The sequence below is a fragment of the Medicago sativa genome, chromosome 2 (assembly GCF_051527215.1).
Source record: "Medicago sativa cultivar Bolivia chromosome 2, Bolivia_mono, whole genome shotgun sequence".
NCBI classification, from domain to species: Eukaryota; Viridiplantae; Streptophyta; class Magnoliopsida; order Fabales; family Fabaceae; genus Medicago; species Medicago sativa.
In genome coordinates this window covers 13,259,146-13,278,547 of record NC_140750.1, presented here as the reverse complement: position 1 = coordinate 13,278,547, position 19,402 = coordinate 13,259,146, and the positions used below count along the sequence as shown (strand labels likewise).

At 31.4% G+C, this 19,402-nt stretch overlaps 2 protein-coding genes and 2 long non-coding RNA genes across 22 annotated transcripts; 2 read left to right on the top strand and 2 right to left on the bottom strand.

Annotated features, from left to right (window-relative positions):
• The first annotated feature begins 255 nt into the window (after positions 1 to 255).
• Positions 256 to 9,748, top strand: LOC146944713 (uncharacterized). 19 transcript variants are annotated; one of them, XM_085743070.1, is made up of 21 exons: positions 369 to 625; positions 740 to 773; positions 1,194 to 1,235; positions 1,574 to 1,603; positions 1,682 to 1,788; positions 1,916 to 1,960; positions 2,302 to 2,420; positions 2,764 to 2,868; positions 3,582 to 3,656; positions 4,108 to 4,148; positions 4,250 to 4,321; positions 4,500 to 4,559; positions 4,737 to 4,844; positions 5,474 to 5,552; positions 5,650 to 5,858; positions 6,219 to 6,256; positions 6,339 to 6,509; positions 6,600 to 6,651; positions 6,877 to 7,029; positions 7,597 to 7,883; positions 7,972 to 8,363. In XM_085743070.1, exons 8-15 carry the CDS (start codon positions 2,814 to 2,816, stop codon positions 5,757 to 5,759), a joined length of 600 nt encoding a protein of 199 aa, XP_085599196.1. In that variant the 5' UTR covers positions 369 to 625; positions 740 to 773; positions 1,194 to 1,235; positions 1,574 to 1,603; positions 1,682 to 1,788; positions 1,916 to 1,960; positions 2,302 to 2,420; positions 2,764 to 2,813; the 3' UTR covers positions 5,760 to 5,858; positions 6,219 to 6,256; positions 6,339 to 6,509; positions 6,600 to 6,651; positions 6,877 to 7,029; positions 7,597 to 7,883; positions 7,972 to 8,363. The 19 variants fall into 19 exon arrangements, with proteins under 19 accessions (XP_085599199.1, XP_085599197.1, XP_085599196.1 ...); XM_085743063.1 differs by having other exon boundaries at positions 1,679 to 1,788; XM_085743069.1 differs by having other exon boundaries at positions 1,184 to 1,235.
• Positions 9,749 to 10,210: 462 nt separating this feature from the next.
• On the top strand, positions 10,211 to 13,353 carry LOC146944711 (uncharacterized). The gene is made up of 2 exons (XR_015026048.1): positions 10,211 to 10,809; positions 12,902 to 13,353. It is a non-coding gene; the product is annotated as an uncharacterized LOC146944711 (long non-coding RNA).
• LOC146944712 (uncharacterized) lies at positions 10,394 to 13,009 on the bottom strand. The gene is made up of 2 exons (XR_015026049.1): positions 12,879 to 13,009; positions 10,394 to 11,906 (listed from the first exon to the last, which is right to left on the bottom strand). It is a non-coding gene; the product is annotated as an uncharacterized LOC146944712 (long non-coding RNA).
• A 387-nt stretch (positions 13,354 to 13,740) lies between the features above and the next one.
• LOC146944710 (uncharacterized) lies at positions 13,741 to 16,759 on the bottom strand. Its single transcript, XM_085743053.1, has 3 exons — positions 16,642 to 16,759; positions 15,234 to 16,463; positions 13,741 to 14,115 (listed from the first exon to the last, which is right to left on the bottom strand). Exons 2-3 carry the CDS (start codon positions 16,418 to 16,420, stop codon positions 13,950 to 13,952), a joined length of 1,353 nt encoding a protein of 450 aa, XP_085599179.1. The 5' UTR covers positions 16,421 to 16,463; positions 16,642 to 16,759; the 3' UTR covers positions 13,741 to 13,949.
• Positions 16,760 to 19,402: the final 2,643 nt, after the last annotated feature.

Below are 19,402 nucleotides of genomic sequence, written 5' to 3'. Positions count from 1 at the left end.
TGAATTTTTTTTCTTAAATGGTATATCAAAATTAGTATTTATCATAAAAAATTTATTTCTGTTAAAATAGATTAAAGTGTAGTGCATATTTAATTATTAACGGAAGAGTCGTAAGTCAAGCATCTTATTAATATATAGTTTGCATTATATTACAAATGATACAAATTTATAATTTATAATATACTAATTTTATAATATTTCAAATAGCATTACTTTATTTTAGGAAAACAAATAAGGTCACTTATATCTACTAAACCAAATATGAAAATCAATGTCCGTGGAAATTACCCTTTTGCCCTTATTAAGGGCATTTTCGTCAATTAGTAAATGGACTCCTCTTGCCTATATATATGTGAAAAGAAAAAAAACAAAAGAAGGGGGACGAGAGAAACGGGAACGAGAGGAAGAAGGGGGACAAGAGAGAGAGGAAACAGGAACAGAGAAAGAAGGGTGGACGAGAGAAAGAAGGGTGAGAGAGGAAGTACCGCCGGCGGTGGGAGGGAGGCAATCTTGGTTTTGATCGGAAAAGTGATCTAAAAAACGCGTTCTTCTCCTTCTCTCTTCTCAAACACGGCCTCACCCTCTCTTCTTTCTTTTCCATCAAATTTCATCAATCTAATTGCATGCATGTCTCCAAAAAGTTTTTTTTTTTATGATTTTAAGGGTTTGATTTTGTGGGTTTGGTTTATTGTTTGTTGATTTCTGTTTAATTTACTGTTATTTTGGTTCATTTTTGCAGATAGTTCTGTCTCATTGGTTCTTCTTCATTGAAGGTAATTTCCTTATCTCTGATGAATCTAAAATCATGATCAACTGTATTTTTTTGTTTTCTGTTCTATTCTTGCTTTGGATATGAGATTGCATGTTAAAGGTTTTGATTTTTGAAAAAAAAATTTCAGTCAGACGGTGATTAGGGTTCCAAATTGAAGTTTCTGGTTTTGTTGTTTAGTGATTTTGTATTTATTGTTTCTTTTATGATTTCTTCCCCATTTTATTGTCCTGTTATTGAAATCAATTTGTGAAATTGTTGTTGTGCTGTTTGGGATGAAAAGCTAGAAACCATAAGCTGTTTGTGGGATGAATTTGTGAAATTGTTTTTTCTTTTTTTTATTCAACATTGATTCTGGTTGCATGTTTTGAGAAAGTTGTTCTTATTATTTTAAGGGTTTTATTTTAAGAGAAGATTGATGCAGATGGAAAGAAGAAGGAAGAACGGAATGCATTGTTCAAAGCTGGTAATTGTTATGTTCTCAGTCATGTGATTTTATTTAAACAAATTATTTATTTTAGATTTTTGCTTTATAAGTTATCAGTTATGACTTTTGTTTGATGTAAAAAGTGAATTGATGTAAAAAATAAATGGGTTGGGAGAGGTGCTCACCAAGTGTTTGAGGTAATGTCTCAATATGTGAAATAAAATTTCTCAATTTGTATAGTTTTGAACTATTGTTATCAGATTGTTTAGAAAGTAGCAGTTAAGTTGTTGTGGGGTATGTTTGAATTGATGTTTTAGTGTTTGGGTTAAAATTGAAGTCTTTAGAAGCAATAAGTTGTCAATTAATTTGTTTTGCAGAAGCTTAAGTTGGAATACAAGTTGTTGCAGGTATGGTTATTTGTTCTTTATATTGGAGTTTTTTTATCTTGCTGCGGCCGTATTTAATTTTGGCATCTGATCCAGAAGCTTGCCAAGCGTTTTTATGGTCCGTGTAAGCTGGTCAGGCGGATAGCTGAAACCATATGAAGGTGACCCAAATACAACAGCCCTGCTCCTGCCAAATTCTGTAGAAGGTAATTCACTTCTGATTCACCCTTTACAAGTTCTGGATTAGAAGGATATCTCTAATGGATAGTCTTTTATGAAGTGCTATATATGAAACTTTGAAATATAAGACATTTTGTGCGGTTTGAATTTCAGGAAATAATAAGTGTTTAAGCTGCGTGAAAATTTTCAATATGCAAGGTAATTTTCTGTGATGTACTAATTATGCATCAGGAACTGTAATTAATTTACATCTGTTGATATATCATGATATGTGTGATTTTTCAATGCAATTGTGTTTGCAACTTCCAAGCACTTGGAATTAGTAGGCATTTTCTACCGTTTGAATTTCCAGACATAATTAAGCGCTTAAGTTTAACAGTCGATGTTTCAACTGATTGAAATGTTTGTTAATCTCCGTTCCAGACTTTCTTTTTGGAAGAACCTTTTTCTGTAACTTTGCTTCAGCCTGAAAAGAAAACAGACACAGGGGAAAATAGTTCCCGTAATTGCTGTGATGTGTGTGAATTTGACAATTTCAGGATATGTTGAGGATGATATCACAGTGAATTTTCTCAAAAATTTTAAACCTGATGAAATCCTCACTTTGGACAATGCTGATCGTCGGTGTAAAAAGCTGAAAGGGTTGGCTTTCTCTAAGGTTTGCAGATCATTTGAAACTTCTTTGCCAAACTTTCATATTTTATTTCTGTTATACACCTATAACTATATATGAGAGAAAATTATAATTTACTGAAATAGATTCTTAAAACTCATCCCAATCTCTATCCCTACTTAGCATCATAATCTGTAATTTTGATTCAAGGGTTATTTCCTGCATTTATCGAAGTTTCAGTACGTCCAAATCAGTATGAGAAGAAAATGATATGGTTTCCAACTAATTAGTACATCATAGTATTATAAATAACAATCATTCCATTCCGTTCAACATATGAGAGGAACACGAGATTAAGTTTCGTATGTTTTTAATATTTTTTGCGTAGAACATGAGAGGAACAATATGGGACTGGTTGCATTTTAATGACTGTCAACTATGGCTGTGCATGCTCTTTCCTCTGAAACGCAACTGACAGTTTCGACACAATTAGGTATTTTATCTCTCTTCTATCTTATATATCTGTGTGATTATATTTAGTCAAAAATTGTTGAATTCATTTGTTGATTCAAATTATGGTATATCATGCTATTTGTTTTATTGTTGAATTTAATTGTTTCAAATTCTGGACTATACTTTGAGCACAAGGTTGTGGTAAGAAACTGAGAAACCCCTTCAACAATTTTAACAGCGTGCTCATGTTTTTGTTTTATTGCTTCATTTTACATTTTTTAAAGAATAAGTTACTTGGTTTTCATTTTGGTTGAAAATATATGTGCAATGGAGTATGGACTTTATTTCATGTTCTTGAGCAAACCTCACTTAAGTTTTAATATATAAAAATTCATGTTCAGTGAGGTAAATCACTTCCAAATTCTGACTTTATGTTCCACCCTCTTGAAGATTTACAAGTTATTCAATATATATGACATTCAATTGATTCTCTTGGCTTCAAATAAAACTTTTTAGATTGTTCTGAACCAACTGAGGTAATTCTTAAGTCATTTTTAACACAACTGTTATCCATAAATATGTGCTTTCTTTACAACTCTACTTGGTAAAAAAGGTCAATCCGAAGTTGGCAGCTACTGAGAAAGCCTTTGCATTATCAGTATGGACAACATCAATGGTCATTTTTTGTTGATGTGGATTAGTTCTGATTGCTTTAGGGATGCTTTCATTTTGGCAATTTTTGACACAATGCAGGGTGTTCTATCTGTAGTAGTGCTTTGTCTTATACTGTTGATTCGTCCATTTCAGTGGCAGAGTTTACTGCTCCCGGTGAGTCTGTCAATTCAACAACCTCTGGTTTGAGATTTTTCTTGGGGCTTTACAAAGTCCAACAATATCTTTTCAGGTTTTGCCTGCAAAAATGATTGATTTTCTAACTTTATGAATATAATGCAGTTATTGTTACTTTTGTTCTTATAAAAATGAATTCTGATTTGAATATATGCTCAAATACAAAAAAATTTAATCTTTTTAATCTTAAGTTTTTGAAATTACCTTAAAGTATTACTTAGTTTAAAGCAAGTTACCTTTTAAATAGAATTTAAAAAAAAAAATCAACTTAAAATTATGATACTTTTGAATTGATGAAGTATTAGTTAGTTTAAATTTTCATGCCTGTTTACAACTCATTCTAGGGAAGTTTTTGAACCATTTCAACCTAAAAAGTAAACTCTTTTAACCATGGAGAGTTTGATTTAATTCTGTGATTTTTATTGTGTAGGTATGAAGAGGGTTAGAGAAACTGTTGAGGAGCTTCTTGGTGTTAGTTTTCTTTTCTTCAAATACTTTGAATAAAAAAGTTTTGATTTTTCCATTGTTTTGCTTTACATTGAAAAAAAGTTTTGATTTTATTTGTTTTTCAGGTTTATGAAGGAAACCAAGGTTGGCCCTTTATTAAAGAGGGTTCTTACAAGCTGCTATTGAAACTATTCTTTGTAAATAATTCAGAAATTTTACACTTATTTATTATTTTTTATTCACAGTAAGTTCTCATGATATTCATAAATGGAAATGTGTAATTATACATTGATTTTTTAACCAAACTGAAGTTTTGCGCTGAATTTTTGTCTGTCATAGTTATATATAACCTAACACGTTCATTATCATTTGTAGGTGGATATATTTTTAGCACCTCAGTTACATGCTGCATCTAAGAGATTCGACATTCACATGGTAGTATTCTATCGTCTCGATATTTTTGTGGGGGAATAAGGGATTGTAATGAGTATTGCACTTAGTGAAATTTTGAAACAATGGGAAACAGCTGAAGTATTATGTATGTTCTTTGGAAACAGCTGAGATATTATGTATGATCTTAGGATGATGGAGTCTATATAATCTGTTTTGTAGCATCAGAGAGCATGGAAGGCTTTGAATTGGACTCATAAGTTGAGTTTATTGACGATAGTTATCTGTGGAATAACATCTTCATCAGAGATTTCTACAAATAAGCTTGAGGTTACTTCTCTTGCCTAGAATGTCAATCTCAATTTTTACTATTTTTTATGTTACAGGTCCTGCTTTTATATGGTTGATCCCCTTTTAAAATGATATTTAGTCCTGTTCCGGGTAGAGCTTCTAGGATCTCTTCCCGCAGTGTGTGCATGTCATTTGGTTTATGTAAAACTATATGCATTAGGTGGAAAAATTAATGTAAACTCTATAAATTATATTTGGAGTACTTTCTCCATATTCTGTAGCTAGATTATGAATTGGTATATATGACTGAAGTATTACAAGTTGGTCTTATGATGAATTGGTAAATTTTTATACAGGGTTCTCAGTGGTATGCTTAAAATTTGATTTGAATAATTGCAATCTTTTTCGAGAAATTAGAAGTAGCTTAGCTTTTACATTTATGCAGAATATTAATAATGTATATGATTCCAAACCATGCCCTTATTGATAGCTATAAACGACTTGGCTCTGTTGTGAATTAACCTTTCCAAATTTCTTATGGTTTTTAAATGAAGATACTAACAACACCAAAAAATGTAAGATTAAGTAATTATTGCTATAATTCATATCATCTTATTGTATATTTTTTTCAATGTATATTCATTATGGTTCCTATGAATTGATTACAGGGAAATGATGATGATAATGATGCATGGTTTGTTGAAATTTCTTTTATGGCTCGTGTTTTTTCCTGCATAATTCTATTAGGTACCTTAAAATAAACTATTATTGTTTTATGAAAACTTTGTTTCCTACGTTACATTTTTTTTATATCTATGTGACTTTTACCTTTTTCATTTTGAAGGACTTTTCATGATTGTGAGTTTTATGATATTGAAATGCCTTGGAGCTGATTATGGCGAAATTCACAATGTCGTTGAAGCGCAAGAAGTAACTGAAACCGAAGCATTATAAAGAGAGGCCATAGTTAGTATGACCAGCTATGCGAGTTCAGATGCAGCTGTTCCACTTTCAATCCCACTAAATAAGTGCAACCATGGGACAGTTTTGAATGTGAGTTAGACTGCTGAAAGCTATGTATTATGTGCATAAAAGGCATTTTCTGTCAAATTTGAGGGAAAATTTAACACTGAAAATCTGAAAAATAAAACACTTTGTGTTTAAAAATATATAGTATTATTTGTATATATTTTTAAACATAAAGTGTTAGGCCTCGACAGCCAACGTAAGACTTTGTCGAATCTCTATGACATGTAGCCGACCCCACTTAGTGGGATAAGGCTTGGTTGTTGTTGTTGTTGTTGTTGTATTTGTAAAGTAGATAGATATACACCTATGTATTTAGGTAGGAATGCTATTGCATAAAAATGCCATTGAACAAAGTTTGAAATTCAGTGGTTATGTATTTTGCAGGTAACAGTGCAGTGCCTTACACCAAGAAAAAAACTCAGGTTTGTATTGAAGGGAGATCTTTTATATAATAATTATAATGTCTATTATTACATTAAATAGTGATCTCTTGCAAATTTTCAGGGATTAAGAATCAAGGGAAACAAATCTCATTTGAAGGCCATGAGTGAAAATAATCATGAAGTTATTGTCAAGTCAAATAGGTCTGATTGTTCATGTGTAATCTTCCTTTGTTGCTGATGTGTACTCTACATTATGACCTGAAGAAATTGAAACTATGGTAAAATTTCAAAGGTGATATTTATGAGTTTAGATGTGGTTGTAAAATGTCTTGCTTTCGCTATCTTCCTTCATTTTCCAGATTTCTTTACATCATTTTTGCAGGTTGCGAGATTATATGAGTGGGTTGTGTTATGAGGGCAACTTACATATCCAGGTTAGCTTCTATTATTTTTTGGTTTATTTCGTTGCATTTTGTTTCTTTGTAGATGATCTTAGGTGTGTCTCTTTAATGATTTTAATGGTGTTTTTTTACAATACTATATAACTTCATTTTACCAGCTCATTCCGTTTACAATATGCTGGTTCTTTTATTTAGAGTTAAACACAAGATTCATTGTTTTGTTCCCTAAAAATAGTCTTCTTTTATTGTTGTGTGCAGAATATCCAATTTTTGTATATTTTCACATTATGCACTCATCTGTCTATGCTCTTTGTGTTTCCACCATCTCAGCATATTGGTGATGATATTGCTTTTGTTGGAAAGGACATCTGGAATTTGAAGACATATATGGTTGAATATGAATTCACATCTGTAAGTTAATATGTTTTGCCACTGAGAACCTCAATCCTTTTTATCTAACATCAGGTTTATGGTTGAATTTGAAATCGCATTGGTAAAATGTCTATACTTGAACATTCTTTGTTTTGATCAAGCATATATGAATGTGAAGTTTTCATGTAATTTTCAATGAAGCAATTATGTGTGTCATATATATGTTTGGCGTGACATGTAGAACTGATAACCGCTTTGTTTATATGTGTGTGTCATTGATTTCTTCACACCTAAGTAATCCATATATTTCATCCAGTGGACATTTGGTTGCAATTTTGTTACAATGTAGTTTCTTTTTAGTATGCTCTAGGGTTATTTTTACATATAGTTTCATCGCCTGCTTATAGGTAAACACTTTGTATAGACACCATCGGTTTAAATTTATCAAAAGTTGGCCTTATAACAGTTTCATAGCTTTGCTTTGTATGCTGGATACCAAGGCAGTAATCCAATTTATCACTCATTGCTCATTCTTCTTTTTATTCCAAACTATATTTTCACTGCTAATGCAGACAAGAAGTGTGACATTATTTGCTAATTTGCTAGGACAAGGCAAGGCTTCCAACGTGTTTTGCTAAAGAGTATGGTGTGGCCCTTGACGACTACATAATGTTGCGTGATCCGAAGCGAAACGTCACCATTGTTCAAGTTGAAAAGAAGAATGGGAAAGTTTACATTATAACTTTGTTTTTGCCAATATCATTGTGATGAGAGGAAAAAAACTCTGTTTATCTTTTGTATTTTCAAGGTTCTGTTTGTACGTTTTTAAAACACACTAAATAGCAAAACTCCAATTTCACAGTTTCTCTTATTGTGAAGGAAAATATCGATAAGTAAGGATCATTTTAATGAATTTTACATCATGCTTTGGTTCAAGTTTGAACTGAATGTTTGACATATGATTCTTGATTATTATTGCAGAAATACCGACTTCATACGCGGAGAGTTCCAGCTGCAAGTGGTACTGATCACTCTGTTGTAGTTCTTGGAGGTTTATGGATGCCTCAAGAACAATACAATGACTCTTCCAAAGGTGATAGCATGGAAAACGATGATGATGAAAAATCTGAGAATTATAGGATACACTACTTCGAACTAAAGATGATAATGTATGCCAAGAAATATGTAAATTTTGACGTCAAATGGCATTACATTATATTCATGTAAGGCTTTGTTTACCCTTTGATTTGTAATGTTTGATTGTATTCTAGGAGAATTTGATTGGACTTGGATTCTTTGGTAATTGGTAGATCTCATCTGTGTGTCTGATTGGCGTTTAGTTCTATAAATGGATTTGTTATGTTCCACTTCAATTGTTGTTTATTAGTTTCAGTCCTTCTCAACAATCATTGAGTTGATCTTATTTATTTTTTAAATGTTAGTAGTAATGAATTATCACATATAATCACAACTTTGGAATAGGCTTGCTAACCTTTTAATAGGGTTTTCTCAACACAAAAAATCTTTTAATTGGTTAATATAAGTTAATCAATTGTATATCAAGTGTGAGTTAGAAGTCCTACATCGGTTTAAAAAGTGTAGGTTGAACACTTTATAAGTGCGATTAAACCCATCGTCTTAAGGTTTTAGATAACTGTGTGTCTATCTCATTTGTCTGGTTGCTCTTATCTAATGTGGGTGGTCCCTTGGAATCCTCTCGTGACACAACATAATGAAAACACGAGACATTGAGTTGTGGAGCTATGATATGTAGTCGTGACATGAACTAGAATACACTTGCATGATCTAGAAGCAATTTAAAATTGACAACATAAAACTTGGCATACTGTTCATAAAATATTGGACGCTTTTCTTCTCATAAGGAGTCCTGTACTATGAAAAAGGCTCTAATTCTAATCATTTTAAAATGCTTCAGTACACGTTCCAAGGGTTAGCAAATCAAGTTATAGGGAAATTAAGCTCCACTTAATTTGTTTCAATCTCTTTTGTGCAAAAATGTGTGTATGATTAAAATATAGAGATGACGAACAAAATGTGCACCAAGATAACTAGACTTATATCCTGTATATTAAGATTGTTGAATTTTGGTTTATGCTAAAGCTCTAACACATGTTGTTTTGGTTTCTGCTATTATAGTTGAGAACAAATTCATTATTTTGGTGATTGAGTTTTGGGTGGTGCTAAAGGTCTAACATAATTACTGTTTTTGCTTCAGTCATTCCCGTCTTAAAAATCTATATCTATTTTATTTTGGAATATGATTTCATACTTTTAGTATTTGGAATAATTGCTGGCATCTATTTCTGAATTCAATTGGGTCATTAGGTATAACATATTGCAAATCAAATCATATTCTCAAAGTTAGAATAGGTTGTGTTCTTAGAAAAATTATGCATGATGTTAAATTTTATAATTTTTCTATTATATTCTGTAGCATTTCCCTAATCACATCTCAAAGAGCATATTGAAAAGAAAGTATCTTCGCATGAAACTCGAAGATGTCGAAACACACAAGATTTACAAATGTAAAATAAGGACTGCCGGAAGAAGGAATGCTGAAAAGTCTATGTGTGGTGAATGGCATAAATTTGTCATCGATAGGGGTTTGAAAAAAGATGACAAATTGATTTTTGACTTGGAGAATCCACCAACAAAGATGTGGGTTGAGCATGTACGCATCCACTAGCAAGTTTTTTGTAAATGAAATTTTCCGATTATGAAGTTGTTTTAGCTATAATCTCATGAATGCATGCTGCATAAGCAATATTTTGTTATTTCGGTTACAATTTAAAGTTAGATGACTTAGACAATTTTATGTTACCATGGTTGATAGTTTCCCACTTTTCCATTTATTACTCGTGATAAGTCGTCTTCATCTATTATAGTCTATAAATATCTGTTATTTCGCAGTCTATCCATCCAATATAATATTTTTCCCAAAAGGATAAACATTATAAGCAATCATTCATGAGAACAAAATATTACATAATGAAAGTAGGGGGTGGATCATGGTTTATGGTAGACCTATCTAGGATTTGATATATTATGGATCATGGTTTATTATATTTATATGCATGTAATATCTATATTTGGAATCAGTTTACTTTTAAGCGTATTAACAAATATGTGTTTGCCAACAAAATTAACCGAAAAAAGCAATCCACCCCGTGCGAAGCACGGGTTTGTAACTAGTTTCCGTTGAAAATATGTAACAACCCAATTCTAAATTTTAGTGGAGAAGAATTAGAATATCTAAAGTCTAACAAATATTTGGATCAAAATATATTTTTTGGATCAATACCACCAAAGTGAAGGATAAAGTGGTCAATACAACTATATAATGGTAAAATAGTAAAATATAAACTGATGAGTGGCAATGGCATAATGTTAATTTTTCTGTGGCTGTATTAGTGGATGAAATAGACAAAAGAGGAAGAAAAATTGAGATCTTCCTTCTCTCTCTCGTGAAGCTCTCTCCAACCCTCATTCACTAATCCTCCATTTTTGTCAATCTTCAAGCTTGCATGTGTTGAAAACTAATCACTTCCTCCTTTAAAAGACACACTTTTATTTTTATGATCTATCAATTTAATTTTTTCAGACCGCCGGATTTAGAGGCCATTTCCGGCAACTTCGACGTTGATTTGTGTAAACAAATATTGGATCTGCACTCTTGACCAGCTGATTAACAAAAACCTCAAAGAAAAATAATGTTCTCACAAACTTCTTCGGAAACCACTGCACCACCGCACCACCACCGGCAGCCACCACACCGGAGTATTATCTTTCTTTTTCTTGGTAAGTCCTCCTCCTCTATTTTACTGGTACAATAACTCAGCAATATATCTACTTTAAATTGATGTTTTTTTGATTTTATTTAAACATTTTACTTTTTTTTAATTAAATCTACATACTGAAATCTGAAACTAAACATGCATAAACAAACTATTCTTATGTTTGCATAGTTGAGTAATTTTTCATAGTTGAATAATTTAAGTAGGTTTTTTTCATAGTTGAATAATTTTTTTGTTTGCAAATCAAAAGAATATGTTTTTTCCTGTCAATATTCACTCTTAACATAAACAAAAGAATGATTTAACAATTTTTTTATTGCGACTTATTATGTTCTTTTGAAAAAAAATATTTCTTTTAATCTAACTCAAAATTTGTTGTAAGTTGGCTAATCGATTCACTTCTTTCTAAATTATAATAATATTTAGTATAACTTCCTTTAAAAAAAATTAGTTTTCAGTATAACAAAAAACATAGTTATTTTTTCCAAGCCCAAATAGTTATGCATAAAAAATAAAACCCAAACTGAAATTCATCCCAGATTTTTTTATTTTTGAATTCTTTCTTTTAATATAACTCAAATTTTTTTGTATGTTCCAATTGATTCACTTATTTTGAAATATAAATAATAATATCTAGTTCAACTAAAAACATACATTCTCTTTCAAAAAAACTAAAAACATACATCTTTATTGTCAATCACAAATTATTTTGGGTAAGAAATAGTACAAACGAATATTAAATTTTCAATGGTTGTTTTATAACACCACTACAAACATTTCAAAATTAGGCCAGACTTCCTCTTTCCACTGATATCTCATATTCTCACACCTCCCTTTCCTGCTATTCAAAGGAAAAACATTATATCAAGGACAAGTTTGGAAATGAAGAAGACTCAAATGATATATTTTCTTATGAAGTTGATTCTTACTTGTTTTTCTTGATTTGCTTTTGTAGATCAGTTACCTTTGTTTTTTGTTGTAGTGATAATTGTAAAATTGTTGGTACTGTGTGGATATGTATTTTTTTCTTTAATTGCTCATCTTCAAGGATGAAAACGAATTCTTGTACCTGCCATGTTGTTTTTAAAAATAACAATTTTCCTGCATTAAATGGAGTTAAAAGAATCAGTCAAAGAGAGAAGAGAAAAAGGAAAATGAGAGATGAGAGACAGGTGAGATAATGAGAGTATTTTTTTTTTTAAGAGAGATAATGGGAGTATTGATTTATGAATGAGTAGTGCATGATATATATAAAGTATTTGAAATTTGAAATTGAAAATTTGGCCAAACCATTTAATATTATTATACCCATACTATTTTAACACTGACTCATTTCACCTGTTATTCTTCTTTCTTTTCATTTTCCAAATTGATTTTAGTTCTCTCATTTTTAGTTCTCAAAGGTATTTGTTTTCTTTTTCTTTGCTGTTGTTTTATTCTCATTTTTACTTCTCAAAGGTAATTGTTTTCTTATTCTTTGCCGTTAGTAAGTTATTTGTTCAAATGCATAGCTGATGTTTCAGTGAATCTTACATGGCTGATCCAAATTCTTGACACTGCTTTATATTTGAAATCGTTGGAATAAATTACTTTGGTTTAACTAAATTTGGTGTGATTCTGGTGTATTTTCAATTTTCAAGAGAAGGGAGTATGTATTTTTTTTTAGATCAATTCATCTGTCATAGCTATTTTCAGATCTGCAAAATTCCTTTTTGTACTACAAATAAAAAACACACAAAAATAGTATAAAGTTTATTATAATAAAATTGCAGTATATATTGTTACATGTTCATGAATTTAACAAATTAGTGACATTTATGATTTAACAAAAATAGTATAAAGTTTTATAATAAAATTGCAGTATATATTCTTTTATGTTCATGAATTTTTATTATTTCTTACGAAGCATTGTTAATAAGTTGATCTGGATTTTATTTCTTACAAAAGAAATAATAATATATTTTACAGAAGAAATTATAGATGTTAATTTCAGTTGTTGGAGTGTTTCTAAAGAATAGAATAATGAAGAATGCATGTGTTTCTAAAGAATTGGTGTTATTGTCATTTACTTACATGTTTCCTTCTTGCTTTTGCAGAGTTGAAAATCTTTCAAGTTTTCTGCATAAAAAAACAATCAACAGTTAGATATAAGAGTTTAAGATTACAATGGGAGGATGAAAATGAAGAAAATGAAGAGCAAAATGATAGAAATAGAAGAGATGTAGAGAGAAAAAGAAACTGAAAAAGGGATAAAACAATAAAATGTGAAGAAGAAGAAGAAGAAATAGATATATTTTTTTTTTTGAAAGAGAAGAAATAGATAGATATAACATTGAGAAAGAGACAGAGAAAATGAGAAGGAGAGAGGATTGAAATGAAGTCTGTTTTTGTGCAAAGATTGTAAGAGAGGGAATATAAAGTGAATGAATGAATTTTGAAATTTGAAATTTGAAATTTGAATTTTCGAATTTTGAAATTCGAAATTTATGAATAGTAAAGAGTTGGATAAAGTGTTTTTCAATTAGAAAAGTGGTTTTCTGTACCAAAATATCATGTCTACCCTTTGTGTTATAGTTAAATTTGAGAATAGGAGAAGGGTATTAGAAGTCCGAAATTGGTAAAAAACACAGGATTCTCCCATTTCAAATTTTTTTACAATGTTACCCTTTGATAAAGTGAAAATACAGTGCAGTTGAAAATTAAGTGGCAGGGACAGTTGTGAAATTTTGGTAGGCATTTGTTTTCTCATATATATATTTGATTGATTGATGCTTAAAACAATAAGATTTGATCGTTGAATGTGTATATTCAATTTTTACATAACATGAAGATTAATATGGCCAACTTTTAAAATCATTTTATGTCTAACATAACAGACACAGTCTTTCGACTATTAATTTGAGTATTGACTTGTAAAAAACGAGTAGCATCAATATAGGAAAAACCCAATATAATCCTTATCAACAGCCAGTAACAATGTAATTGTGATGACATACAAGGGAGGAAGTCATAGTCCTATGATTCACTCATTAAGTGAGAAAGAATGAACAGATGAACTAGGCATAAATTCCAATCTGCATAAACTGTGCTCCATGATCCATAGCATGCATGCTTAAGCCAATAATGAAGTGCTTTCATTTCCTGTTAAAATAGAACACAAGTATACATAGGATATGGCATAGCTAATCTAGTCTTTTCAGTAATCAAACTATCCAAAGGCGCGTTCAATTTTCTGCGCTTCCCTATAGGCGCGTTCATTGCTGCCATTCTCTCATTATACTTGGCTCGAAGTGGATCATTGTAAGTCCACCTGCATTGCAAATCAGTATTAAAAAAAGAACATTAGAGCATAAAAAAATAAATCAATAATCCAGGTATAAAATCATTCTAGCATCCTAGAAAACCCCTTTTTTAATTTCTGGGACAAGACAAGAGTGGTCCTGAAGTAAGATTGCATGGTATACAAAATGAATTCAGCAATGCATTAACATAGCAAAAAAATCTCCATGAGGGACATAAACATATTTCAGACAAGAAAAGTACTTGGAAGCATAAAGATTTCAGAAAGTCGCTCAGATAACAATAAGGTTAGTTAGCTACATGGATCATAGAACTATCTCGAACTATATTAATCCATAATCCACCTTATGTGTGAATCCAGATTATATTTAAAAATAAACATATGCCATGATGCAGCAATCTTGGTGATAGTGCAGCAAATGCTACCTAAAATGCTAAAGCTGGTTTCGATAATGATTATCATTCATACTAACATGACAGCAAACCTATCAACCTACAATGAGAATGCATGATAAAACTCTGGTGAAAGACTAAAAACAAGTAAAAAAACCTTTTGCTGTTTATAAATTGGTTCCACGAAACTACATCAATATCCAAAACAAACAGATAAAAGGTTTCATTGATGATAAAGCTAGCATTTCATATGGTCCAAAAACACCAAGAAAATAGACCTTAATCATTATATTAATTAGAATCATAACTTTTAACTATTGTGCCATAGTCTCTTAACTTCACAAGCAAATGAAAAACAAATAAAACACACAAGGACTATAAAAACAAACAGGAACATAGGAGACATCTTTCAAACAAATGCATTATAAAGGCATGTGATATACTAAAAGCCACTTAGTTGTCTTCGTATCCTTATCAATGCATCTTATTATAATTAACATTTCCCTGATTTCAGTTTAGACCTAAGCTTCTCAATATAAAATCAAGAATGTAAAAATATTATGTCCAAGACCATTTTGGATGAGTGTCAAACCATATGAACTTCAGTAGAACATGTAAATTGTAAAGAGAGAAGCAATGTTTTGGCAGGATCAAAGAGCAAAACAATAATATCAACTAATAGAAAATGGAATCTACCGTTATTATTGAAGATATACAAAGGGAAAGTGAACTTACGGGTTGTTCCAATCAGTAGTATCCTCATTGACCAGATGGGACCGCTTGGTTCTTCCACTGCGACCAAAGTGTTTGACTTGCATAACCTTGGGCAATATTGTCTTGTCCATTTTATCTTCCCCAGTTGGTGCAGAGAAATCACGTGTGAAAATATTATCAGTTCCAACAGTGGCAGCTCGGTCATCGGAATTAGACTGGAAGAAAGCACCCTTGTGATAGTATATCTGCATAAACCTCCATTTCTGCTTTGAGGATTGAGAAGGTTTTGGATTCTTCCTTTCCCACTCTCTCCTTTCCTCCTCTGTCATATTCCTCACCCTCTCAACCTCTTCCTTTTCTTTCAACGGTGCCTCTTGGTCCTCCCTACCCCGCTTGATCCTACCAATCTTTCTCACTTTCCAAGCTTCATATTCCTCTGCCTCGTTGAGTTCATCATCAGTGTCCACATCAGCAATATTCGCCTCCAATTCAATATTTTTCTGAATTTCTTGATCCTTCCGAATCTCCTCAACAACAACCTGCCTCGTCTCATTTCTTCTCTCCTCCATTCTCCTCTTCCTTGCTTCCTCAAGAGCCTCCTCTTCAGCTTCGAGACGCTCACGCTCAGCAATGGTATCTCTCTCCGACTTTAGAACAAACACGGGCTTCACCACAGCTACTCCGGTGTACTCCTCATCAGAATCAGTATCATAATCAGACTCCTCCTCCTCTTCTTCTTCCTCCTCTTCCCGAGGAAGCGCTTCCTCCTGATCTCTCTGAGGCAACTTCTCCTTAATCCGTCTTATTCTCTCCGTCGTAGCATCCTCATCTTGTTCTTCTAAATCCAACCCTTCCTGCCTCTTTGCCTCCTCTTCAATAGTAGAAGTAGAAACAATCTCAGCCTGCCGAATTCTTCTATGATCCGCTCTAACTTCCTCGAGGTTATCTACCCTACTCTCAATCAATCTACGAAGCCTACGATCATCTTTCCTAACAATAGCAGTATCTTCTTCATGACGAGGAAAAGCTTTATCCAAAGCAGCTTCCCTATCGGATCTAATATCACCGGATGCATCTTCGATCTCCTTGTCAGCCCATTCGGGAGCTTTACCAGGCCAATAACGATTCACTTTTGTTTGTCCAATTTTACCTCTAAGCTTATCCCTTACAGCTATAACTGTATCACTAACACCGGCTGTTACAGACATTGTTCTTCCACGAATTCAACAATTCCTTTTTTGTGTTCAAACCCTAATTTCAATAGATGCATAAATAAGTAAAAGAAATCGTATCGAATAAAATGAAGGAGATTGATGTTTTATGGGACGCGAGTTAAGAGAAAAAGATTGAGAGCGAATAGCGAATAATAGGATCAGGAAGCTAAAATCTCGAAACCCTAACAGAGTAAAAAAAAGGTTAAAGAGCTAACCTCAGGGTAAATCTATCGGCGGCAACGAAGACGGTGGTGCGGCGGTGTTGGTCGGGGCGGCGAACGAGAACTTCTGTCTTTTTCTCTCCTTCGAGGCAGCGTCTCTTTCTCCTAGTTTATTCAGTTTTCTCATCAATCTACTAAATATATATGAACGTTAAACAAGCAAAATTTCATAATCGTCCTTTTAAAACTCATAATCTTTTTAATTTTATGTGTTTAATGGTCACTTTACAAAATTTAATTTTTTTTTAAAATTAACTATGAATAATGGTTATCATAACTGTAACAAACTTGCACGAATAACTAAAATATTAATTTATTTATTAAAAAATTTACGGATAATGGTCGAGTCTAACAAATTTTCACGGATAACTATAAAATCAATTTATTTGTTTTTAAAAAAATGACTTAGAAACAAATATTATGGAAAAAAAAATTGTGATGGTCGTGGTTTGAACGCCGGACCTTTGCATATATTATGCCCTACCAACTGAGCTAAGTTCACGAGGACAAATATTATGGAATTAGCCATTGATATAAAAAATTTCCATGCATATTTTTTTTTGGAATGCAAAATTAATTAGTTTTTGGAATACTTTTAAAATATTATTTGTTTTTTAATTAAAAACAAAAAGGTGTAGCCAAATTTTCCTCTACAAAGAAATTGTAACTAATTTGCACTTCCCAGATAGATAGATATAACAAATTTATTTGTTTTTTGGAACACTTTTAATTTTAAAATATTATTTGTTTTTTTAATCTACTTCATCATATAAAAAAATATTGAAAAAAAATAATATATAAAAATCAAAATCTAATAAAATTGCATAATTGTCCTTTTTAAAAGCCAATATACTATCATGATAATTACAGACGACTATCTTTTCATTTTTTTTAACAAAAATAAAACGATATTTATTCATTCAAATTAATCGAGTACATCAGATACAAACATCGCTAAAAACATAAAGGGTGAATTTGGGAACAAACTCACAGCACCCAAGTTAATAGGATACAACGGCAAAATGCCTACAAATAATAAATCACCGAAATATTCATGCTTCCGGCTCTGCAACGTTAACGCTCAAATCATTGATTGAATTTGTAATTCACTGAAGTCGATCTTTCAGTAGGAACTAAACGAACACTGCGTTAAAACACGAAATTCAACGCCGCACAAGACGACGAACAACACAACGCCGCACTTAGACGACGAAATCACAACAACCACAAAAGAAAAAACTTGATATATGTGAAAACTACTTATTTATATTGAAAGAAAACATAAAAAAGATGTAGAATGGTGATTCTAGGTCAAAAAATGACCTAAAACCACCCCTCTCGATGAATGAAGGAGAAAGAAAACATGACTATCTTTCCATTTGATTTTGGAGATATAAGCACATAAATTCTACATTGAATGCGGTGTAAATCCATAACAGTAGTTTGGAGAAACAATACAGTGATGTCGATTAGATAAAAAAATAATACAGTGACGTTGATATTTTAAAAATAGTCACAACTTTTCCTAATTTTATCACATATCGTTACTAAAAAAAAAAAATCTGCATATATAAGCATATAAAATACTCAACGAGTGTGGTGCAAATTTTTAACGGTATTTTAAATATAAAATAAGAAGTTATTTAATAGAAACACTACATAGATGTTGATATTATGAAAATAGTTGAGTTTTCAAAATTTGATCATATCGATTTTCTCATATATGTACATGAAAAAATTATTTATGCATATATATGTACATAAAATCTGCAACGGGTGCGGTGTAAACATTGAACAATGTTTTACATATATAAAATAAAAATTTATTCAATAGAAACATTGTATTAATGTTTATATTTTGACAATATTAACGAGTTTCCACAATTTTATCATATCAAAACTTTCATAAGTAACTCAAATAACTGGAAGAAGTTGTCATTGGTTAAACTAACTTTGATACACGGGACATGTTTTCATTTATAAAAACTGTTCTTTATAAAATGTTTATACTATTTATAATATCACCTCGCTTTAATTCTGCAATGATATTGAACCGTCAACAACTAAAATGTACGGGATAAGTCGGCATTGTCTAAAAAAAATTAAATAACTAAAATGCATAGGAGAAGCGGGCATTGACAAAAATTCAAAAGTAACTCAAATGCACAGGATAAATTGTCACTAACAAATCTAAGTTTGATACACGGGACAAATTGTTATTAATAAAAATATTGTTCTTGCAAAAACGTTTATACTATTTATAATATCACATCACTTTAACTCTATAATTATATTGAACTCTCATCAACTAAAATGCACGGGGTAAATGGACACTTTATATGATATCGTAAATAAATAAATTGCATGAGTGAAGTGGGCATTTATTAAAATTTCAAAATTAACTCAAATGCATGTGATAAGTTGTCACTAACTAAACTAACTTTGATATACGGTACAAACTATAATTTATAAAAAAAAAAAAATCCTGCTAAAACGTTTATAATGTTTAGAATATTACCTCACTTCAATTCTACAATTATATTGAATCATCGTCGACTAAAATACACGGGCTATGTGAGCATGTACTAAAATATTACAATCATACACGATACAAGTTGTCATTGATAAAATGGTCTAAATTTATACTGCTCACAAATACATAATGTCGAGTTCATATTACACAAAATCATCCACGACCAACCAGTACCAGTGCGGATGCACGAGTATGTTACTAGGGCAAAAGTTATGGTGCATA

Coding starts and splice junctions, on each gene's coding strand:
- LOC146944713 (XM_085743072.1), top strand. CDS start 2,814: ATGGCTGTGCATGCTCTTTCCTCTGAAACGCAACTGACAGTTTCGACA. Junction 4,149..4,249: donor CTGTTGAGGAGCTTCTTGGT/GTTAGTTTTCTT, acceptor TTTGTTTTTCAG/GTTTATGAAGGAAACCAAGG. Junction 4,845..5,473: donor TTTCTACAAATAAGCTTGAG/GTTACTTCTCTT, acceptor AATTGATTACAG/GGAAATGATGATGATAATGA.
- LOC146944710 (XM_085743053.1), bottom strand. CDS start 16,420: ATGTCTGTAACAGCCGGTGTTAGTGATACAGTTATAGCTGTAAGGGAT. Junction 14,116..15,233: donor ACTACTGATTGGAACAACCC/GTAAGTTCACTT, acceptor TTTGCAATGCAG/GTGGACTTACAATGATCCAC.